At 39.5% G+C, this 9,472-nt stretch overlaps 1 protein-coding gene across 1 annotated transcript in view; it reads right to left on the bottom strand.

The window, feature by feature from the left end:
* Positions 1–1,893: 1,893 nt before the first annotated feature.
* The window catches only part of LOC123377700, a 32,761-nt gene continuing 25,182 nt past the window's right edge, over positions 1,894–9,472 (bottom strand). Inside the window, exons 8-11 of the mRNA XM_045030900.1 lie at positions 9,004–9,136; positions 5,089–5,195; positions 4,002–4,114; positions 1,894–2,196 (exon numbers count right to left, since the gene is read on the bottom strand). Of these exons, the coding sequence (XP_044886835.1) occupies positions 2,164–2,196; positions 4,002–4,114; positions 5,089–5,195; positions 9,004–9,136 (386 nt within the window). The 3' untranslated portion in view covers positions 1,894–2,163. The remainder of the gene's footprint in view (positions 2,197–4,001; positions 4,115–5,088; positions 5,196–9,003; positions 9,137–9,472) is intronic.

The following is a 9,472-nucleotide window of genomic DNA, read 5'->3' as shown; positions in this document are numbered from 1 at the left end:
AACTTTTGTTTACTTGACAATAACAGTGTTCCCCATTTTTAATAATCATTAAACTTGACACGTATATCAATGTACAAAAACAAATTATTGAAAACATGGTGTGAAGGTTTTCCTGACGGAAAGAAAAGAAAAGAGAAAAGGATTTATTGACATCACTTAACAAATCCCTTCCAATCTTTTAACTGTGATGAGTGAAACCATTTAAGGGTTCATTTCTTTTTCCCTTTTATGTCCACCTGGTAAACCATTGGGCAAGCCTTGTTCACTATCACTACTGGACCTAGACATTTGGGACTTAAGGCATGGTTCTTCTCCAAATAGAATCTATATAAAACCCCGTCAACTACATCCCATTCCTTAAGATTTAATATACTGCCCAATCTTTTGTCCATTTGCTTTATATTGCTTCTTAACCTAATAGCAACCTGCTTCTTAATGCTGCTAGTAGTGTTTAGCAGCTTGCTCATAAACTGATTCATGAGTGAGAATACATAGTTGATAGTCATCCAGCAGCATCCCGCCTAGCCACCATTGCTCAGGTGTCCTCATTATTCTACATGTATTACTTCCTGGGGGTATACCCATGTGAAACAATTGTAGATCTCATAGCCATAAGTATTATTGGGAGTTTTCTATCCCAGTCCTTTCTTGACTCTGTCACTATTTTTCTCAGAGCAGTTTTTAAAGTCCAATTAGTACATTCCACTAACCCAGAGCTTTGTGGGTGACTGGCAACATGGAATTTCTGTTTTATTCCAAATGCTTAGCACATGCATTTCATTATGTTACCTACAAAATGAGGTCCTTGGTCTGAATCTAACCTCCCACCACCCCCACCCACTCTTTCTCCTCTCCTGAGCGTGCCACGTCCCTGCTCCTCCCCATCCCAGTGCTACCTGCCTGCCACCTACCAACTCTTTGGCGGTACTTAGGACTTTCTGGGAGGGATGGGGAGGAGTGGGGACGCAGCGCGCTCGGGGGAGGAGGCGGTAAAGAGGCGGGGCGGGGACTTGGGGGAAGGAGGTGGAATTGGAGCAGGGCGAGGGTGGTGCAGGGGCGGCTGGGGCGGGGGTATGTCAGCCATCCACGGGGCAGAGGGGAAGTCAGTACCTATGCCCCACACCCAGCTATATTGCATGAATACTCTCAGAGCCACTCATTAAGCACACTGGGAAAAGCACCAGCCAGAACCCCCCAGCACTGTACCTCAGGAATATGCCATCTTGCACTGCTCATCTTGAGCAGTGCAAATTTATTAATTGGTTCACCACTTCATCAATGGAAAGTTGATATACACCAGCCTTTGCAAACCTGATCAGTTTTGCCAAATACTTCATACAAACTCACTGGTAATGATAAACAATTAAACAAATTTATTGACTACACAAATAGATTTTAAGTGATATTAAGTGATAGGCAAAAAGTCAGAATTGGTTACCAAAATAAAATAAAATAAAATATAAGCATTCAGTCTAAACTCTCAACCTTATTAGACTGGGCAACATCTAGATTAAGCAATTTTTCTCACCCACCTGGATATTGAAGTTCATAGTACACAGATTTCATCCTTGAAAATCTGGGCCCCCTGTGTTCGGTTTTATATCTTCAGTCCATTTGCTTGGAAAACACAAGTCCAGGCATGTCTGGGTGCATTGCTGAGTCTCCCGGCAAGGTTAAGCAATTCCCCTGGTGTGGCCTCATGCAGGTGAGTCATTGCATTGTAGCTCCCTTGCTGGACAATGATTGTTGATGGATTGATTGACACCCTGCCCAGGTGTTGGCTTCTTTCCTTGCTGTTGCCTCTAGGGAGCTAATATCTTACTGATTCCCCAACTTACAGCATGTTTTAGTGACCACCATACAACATAATTCTCATAACTTCAGATGCATTAATGATATACATATATAGATAGAGAAATGACTTTCAGCAGATCATAACCTCTCCCCTGATACCTTACAAGGCATGCTTTATATGCAAGATCATGGGAATATGGGGGTTCCAGGACGCCCCCCGCATCTCAAGGTATAGGATGTCACAATCTTACTCCAAATGAATACATAATTGGTGTATCTGAAATAAGTTATGCTGAGATCTCGATCTTGAAAATGGTTATGCATATACACATAAGTAGCACACAAGTAGTCCTGTTGACTTCAATGGCACTACTTATGTGCCTGAAGTGTTTGAAATAGGCCCTAAAAATATTAATGAGAAAGGGACAACAGTTAGCAGTTTCTGTATTTTTATTTTCAAAGTATGATGCCTTTTTTCTTCAAATTGTTTTAAAACAAACTTTAATAAGACACTGTCAGGTTCAAAATGATTTTTTAAAAATTAAGTTTCTTTAATGGCACTTTCAGTGATTAAATTTAAAATAATTTTAAAAGTCAGTTTTACTTGCTACCATTTAGACACTGATCTTGCATTTAGATCCATGTGAACAGATTCCTGAGTTATGAAGATCTCCACTGATTTCAGTGGGTCCCTGCATCAGTGGAATGTAGGACTAGGGCCAAGAATCATAGAATATTAGGGTTGGAAGGGACCTCAGGTGGTCATCTAGTCCAACCCCCTGCTCAAAGCAGGACCAATCTCCAACTAAATCATCCATCAGAGCATGTCAAGAATTGGAAATTTACTGGAATAGCTATCCCAGAATAATTAAATTATTCTAAACCAAACTATTTCTAGAGTTAAATTAAAAAAAGGCATTCTTATTCTGGGCCATTATATTGAAATAATTATTCCTGAAGAATTATTCAGGATAGCTATTTCAGTAAATTTCCAAGTATAGAAAGCCCTATTACAGTTGACTACTTGAACTTCACGCTGCTTAGACAAGGCAAATAAAAATTATCTAGGCTCTTTCTGGTTCTCATGCACTGGCACAGTGCTGCAGTATTTGGACTGCAAACAGTGGAGTATATTTAAATCCCAACAAAAACTGATTTTATTTTTAAAAAATAACCATTTTTATTACTGTTATTATATGTGAAATTTTTTAGAAAATAAAACCTGAATTTGGAGCATGACATGTCGTCTTTGTAATCTGGGCATTAAATTTTGGCTCTACATTTTTCATGTCAGAAACAGAAACTAGTACAACTATATAGTTGAGTGGATTTACTCTTTTCCTCCAGCATTGTTCCTTTTCCATGGCATTCCTTTTCAGAGTGCTCCCACTATGTGGTCCAGTTTCTCAAGGCAGGACCCTTACAGATGAATTCAAACAAGAGAATAGCCTACCAAGTGTCTTCTAGGTGATTTGTAGGCAGCTGGACTACTGTAACATTTTCCCTCTCTTAGTTCAGGGCTCCATATCTAGTCCTCAATTTACACAGCTCTCTGGGTCAGTTAAGACCCAGGATAGGAAGATTTGTGCAGTGCATGTGGTGGTGGGTAGGAGGGAACAATCTCCACTGTGTGGGAGGGAACAGCAGGCATTCTGATAAAGGATTACTTACTAACAATAGCTCTTGTGCTCCAAATATGCAGCTTACACAGCTGCCCTCCCCCTCACCGTAGGAATCATGTGGCTAGGCAAACAACTACTACAGTGGGACTCTGAGGCAAAATCATGAAGGAGATCAATAGCTCTGAGGATGTGAACTGCACTTGTTTCTGAATGAGGTGTTGATTCTGAATCCTAATAACAACAATTTAAATATCAGCACCTAATTATTTCTCTGCTGATCATTTTAGCAGAAACATCCAGCTCTTGCGGAATTGTGAATAGAACATGGGGCTTACGACTTTTTTTCACTTAAAAGGCTGCCGCGGCTCAACTGTACTGATACAGCTGCACCACTGTAGCGCTTCAGTGAAGATGCTACCTACGCTGACAGGAGGCCGCTGTAGCCGTTTAAGTGTAGACAAGCCTTAAGTGAAGTAAAACCTTCATATCTGAATCTGTTTATGTGATTTTTTTTTTCATTAAGAACAAGAATCATGGTGAAACTTTTCTATTAATGTAAAGGCTGGAAAAGCAGCAAGTACATACCTTTTTCATTCTCTTTTTAGTTGATTTGAGCTTCTTGCTGTTCTTGAAAATTGACTTGAAAGTATTTGAGGAAATCTGTGGTGTAACCTTAATATTTAAGCCTGGCATCTTGTCTATTGAGACAATGAAGAACATATTTTTCTATTTTCGACTATCAAAAATTAAATATACTTTTTTTTCAACCCCCTCTACCTCACAGAAATATTCACTGATGTAATAATGAAGTGTTCCCCACAATGGAATTCCACTGTGATTTCTATTTTTCGTCACTGTTTTCTATTGACCTGCCAGCAGAATAGCATTTCTCCCTCCACATATTTTCCTCTCACACAGAACATCACATCTATTTGATTTGAAAAGGTCCTGAAGTTTGCAGTTCTCTTCTGATTGACAAATGATTGCCAGTAATTCTTGAGAGCAAAAATATTTGAACTACAGGCAGAATAGCACTTTTTTTACTTTGCCAAGTACTAAATCACAATTCCATGGGATGTGGGAGAGCCAGCAAATGGGAAGGAGCAGATGGGAAAAACAGCCACCAGGGTTGGGGAGGGAGCTGGAGTGTGTGTGAAAGTTCACGATTGGTGAGGGAATGGGAAAAATGAGGTGCAACAGCAAGGAACTGTTAGGAGTGATGCAGCACTGGGGAGGGTTAGAAAGGAGGTAGATACAGCAGTTGAAAATGGCTGCTGATTTTTCTATAAAAGATCATTAATACATCAATACATATGATATGGTTATTACAGCATCACTAAAGTATAAATTAGAACAAGTCTCTCTCTCTCTCTCATACATAGCCATTTTCAGGATTTGAATCCTTTTTCTGACTTTTACCTTGCATTCACCCAAATATAAGAACACAAAGCTCAATTTTTCATAACAGAGTCCTTTCCCCTGACATCTGTTACACTGAAAATTCTCTAAGATACTCAAGGTTGTATTGTATTTTAAATAGTACTGAATTTGTATTGAAATTTAACTTACATATAACATTCCTTATATCCTTTGTATAAACACCCTGATGAACACCTAAATAAAAAGTAAAATAATTTTTAAAGCTTATGGGCTGAAGTTGGAGACACTCCACCTTTTTTTCTCTCCTTAAGAGCTTCCAGGATGTCTGCTGCACAAAGTTCTCCTATAGCGTTGCCATGTAGATCAAGTTCTATCAAGTGTTCAGAGTGTTTGATTAGGCTGCATTTAAGAACAACAACAAAAAACAAACACGTGAAATCTGCTGTAAGTAAAAAACAATGTTATACATTAGTAAATAAAATACAAGTATTTTAATGTAGAATGTAATTAATACCAAAGATCTAATGTTAAACAACTGAAACAAAAGCCACCATTCTTTGATGATTCTTCTGTCTAGTGACCTGATCCAAAGCCATTACTCTCATTGATTTCAGTGGGCTTTGGATCAGCCCCCAAATGAGTACATGGCTCTTCTTATAGGTTTCCTTTTAGAAAATGTGTGCATTTCTTCACTGTGATTCTTTTTCAGCTAATAATTTGAATAGAAATCCTCAGCAATAAACACAAATAACACTGCCTGATTCCACATATTGGATTCCCATTGAGTTCAGAGCATGTGAGCTGTCAGTTCCATAATATTATTTCAGGGAAGAAAATGAGTGCATTATAATGGCCAGTGCTGTTTGTGTAGCTGTAAATAAAGACCTATCAGCATTTTCACAATAAATTTCTATTTCAGAAAGTTATGACTTGGCTTTAAAAAACTGATTATAACAAAAATTTATAGTTTTTAAGACCAGAAGAGACCATTATGACCATCTTGACCTGCATAACACAGCCTGTAGAATTTCACCCAGTAAAATTTATCCAACCCCCGTCTTCTACTTGCTCAGAACCAAGAGGGTGCTGGAATAAAGTTAAAGCCAGTATTCATTATTATTATTGTTCTTCAGCTATTCCAAGAACATAAATATTGATAAAATTCCATTAGTAAATTAAAATTTTTAATGGGACTTTGAAACTGCCTCATCAATTTGGTATTTGAGCAGCTGTACTGATATTAACAATTCTGGGCACAAGAGTGATAGACTTTCTTATATATTACAATAAAAATTAAAAGTGGATTCCACAGCTGATTAATCACTTTTCTTCATTTAAAGCTATTACAACCTTAGGGTCACATCTTGCTTGCCCAACTCACATGAGTATTACTGTTTGCATTACTAAGGAGGGCAGCAGTTGGATCTTTGTTATTTATTGTAAAAGCACTATAAAGTCTTCCAAATTTTCTCCTGCTTCTTGTATAATCTCTTTGTTTTGTTTCCCAGAATTCTCTGATTTCATGCACTTTGCTTTGGACTGTAGTAGAACTGTTTCTAACATTTAATTAGGACAACTGAAGTTGATAACATATATTTTATTATTTCCTGAATTTTGGACGCTGTTTTCTTCTCACCTGGTATACACTTAGCTAATGATATTAATACAAAGTGTTAGCTTATCATCTGTTTTTTAAATTAAAAGTTATCCTTGTGTAGAAGACTGAATGGTCAGTCTTGAGTTAAGGCTGACAATCAACATCAGATTCACGCCACTGAGCCAGATACGACCCTTAGATATGTATATGTGGCTCCCACTGCACTGGCAGTTGTATATCTGCATCTGAGTGTAGAACAGGCATCTCTGTGGGAGAAAGTTAGATCTCTAATTTTATTTAAATCTATGGTCTTGGTCTTTAATTTCCTTGGGCCAAAACTTCTGGTCTAATAAAGGGCCCCAGGAGGCTCTGAATTCATAACAAGTACAGTTCTACTGTGCAATGCGAGCCACAATGCAGAGACTTCACAGATCTGTATTTCCTGTGTGCTGCAGAACACTGCTCCACAGGGTCTCTATCTGCTGATAGGAGCAGATGGAGAGTCTGGGGTTGATATAGTGGATTGACAAACAGGGGCGGCTCTATGTATTTTGCCGCCCCAAGCATGGCAGTCAGGCGGCTTTCGGTGGCGCGCCTGCGGGAGGTCCGCTGGTAACGTGGATTCGGCGGCATGCCTGTGGGAGGTCCGCTGGTAACGCGGATTCGGCGGCATCCCTGCGGGAGGTCCATTGGTCCCGTGGCTTCGGCGTACCCACTGCTGAATTACCGCCAAAGCCGTGGGACCAGCAGACCTCCCGCAGGCATGCCACCGAAAGCTGCCTGACTGTCGCCCTCACAGTGACCAGCAGGCCGCCACCCCAAGCACACGCTTTCTGCGCTGGTGCCTGGAGCCGCCCCTGTTGACAAAGATATAGGGTGGTAGCCAGTGAATCTGTACTAGATAAATCCGCCAACCTAACCTTCTCCTCCCTGACTCCCCCAAGTGTGGGGAGTGGTTTTTTGACTGCTCCAAAGCTGGGGGAAAAGGAACACGGGGAGGTGGCAAGATGGATTGATTTAAATCAAAGCAATTTAAATCAGCAAGCAGGAGACCTTGATTTAAATAATCAATTTTAATCATGTTTTGCATTTGTACTTTTTAGTTATTCCTAAAGAAAGGTTGATTTCAATTGGTTGGAAACCATTAAAACATGTTGATTTGCTACTGAAATAGCCTTTACATTAAGTTTGGTACTTTTTTTTGCTAACCAGCAGGATATTCTATATATATATGCCCACTTACTTCAGCAGTTATATGATATACATTTATTCAGGTTCTTAATTTTTATTACATTAGAAAATGAATGATGCCTTTATTATTTACTAGATAATAATTAATTGTTTACTTGTGATTTGTGTCAAGTTGTATTTGGACAGAAATTGGAATTCAATAAAAAGTGCATAAAACTGTGTTTTAATTTTTTTACATTAAGTTAAATGAGTAAGAGAGAAAAAAGGTTATCAAAATCTGTTCTACACTGAAAACTTACTGATTTATTAAGCAAAGGAAGTAGCTTTAGTTTATTTCTGGTCACTGTGTCCTTCAAGATTTTAGAACTATATCTCATCCTCTCACACCTAGTTTGTATTCACAGACTGGAAAACAAGCTTTCCTGCTTTTTCAACTCCCAATAGGTTTCTTAACTTTGAATAAAATAGTCATTGAATTGAAGTAGTTGAATAAACTGAAATGAAGAAAATATCCTCTGTACCTGCAGAAGAGGCTACTGCTGTAAAAAGCTGATTGAGCATTTCAACAAACTGATTCCAGTGCTTAGCCAGTGACTTCCACCAGTTCAATGCAACCCTACCCTACTGTTTACCCAGGGTTGGGCCTCAGTGGATGATCTAGCCTATATGACAGTCAAGGAGGCCTTTTTCAAACTGGAAAGCAGTACCCTCTGGGAAGGTTTTCCATTACCATATTCTGGGGTGGCATCTGGTTCCCCAGTCCAAGAATGCAATCATGTCTTTTGCAAGTGAGGGTAGCAGAAAGGAGCTCTGTGTCTCCTCCCCCTGTTCTGCCCTTAATATCTATTTTAATGAGGTCTAACTTGAAACCTGTGGAATCATTTTCTTCAAGTTATTTTTTTAAATGCTTGTGATAGCAGTCAGAAGGGAAAAGAAACAGAACAGACTGGGGACAGTGGCAGTTTGTCTCAGAGTGAAGTTGACATGCCTGTCTCTCAAATGGCCAAAAATCTTTGAGAGCTAGGGAGCGGAGACTGAAGAGTTAGTATCCAGTCAATATGGTATTTTACAGAATAAACATCTCTGTTCTTTGTCTTTTTTCACCTCTTAATTAAAACTGAAACATCATCCTGTTGAGGTGAAATCACTTGACACTCTAGGAACTTTGATAGCAAAACTGAATCTGGGGAGAGCTTAGATGTATGTATTTCTAAGATCCTTCCAGATAGAGTCAGAGCTCTCACACTGTACTCTACGCCATACCTACACACTTCAGAGATGTGGCATGCAGAATATTTGAGGAGCAAAGCCAATGGTTACTAGTACTCATTTTGGAAAAAAAACAGACATTCTCCAAACACATTTTTGAATCTAGTAAAAGAAAAAAAGGCACCCCCACCTTTCTTACTTATAACTTACTAAGTTAAAAACTGAGTGAACTCCAAGACCATCTTTTCTCCTCCCTTTCCTCTTCCATCTATGCCATTATCAGCCAAATGCAATTTAACTAACCATGGGCCAACTTCAGTTTTCTTTTCTTTATATTTAGTTCCTGCAAGAAAAAAACCGAGGATTATTTTGGGAACATCCTGTATTAGGGGTGTGACTCTAATAGCAACAGGAGCTGTATGAAAAATTCTGCGTGTGCTATGCTCATAGTAGGGGACACATTTTAAAATAAATAGCTCTAGCAAACATTCATGCTTATCAATTGCACAGGCAAAATCCACGGGCAGAGGGGGGTCCTGGAGCTCCAGCAGCCATGAGTTGTGGGGCACACAGAGTTCCTAGCCGCCACAAGTGGCGGGAGGCACCAGAGCCGTCAGCTGCCACAGGCAGTAGGGACCCCGGAGTTCTGAGCCGCTCGGGCTGCAGCAAGGGCCCCAGA

The sequence above is a fragment of the Mauremys mutica genome, chromosome 9, assembly GCF_020497125.1.
Source record: "Mauremys mutica isolate MM-2020 ecotype Southern chromosome 9, ASM2049712v1, whole genome shotgun sequence".
Lineage (NCBI taxonomy): Eukaryota > Metazoa > Chordata > Testudines > Geoemydidae > Mauremys > Mauremys mutica.
The sequence above is the reverse complement of the archived record's forward strand: the minus strand, read 5'-3'. Positions and strand labels throughout refer to the sequence as shown.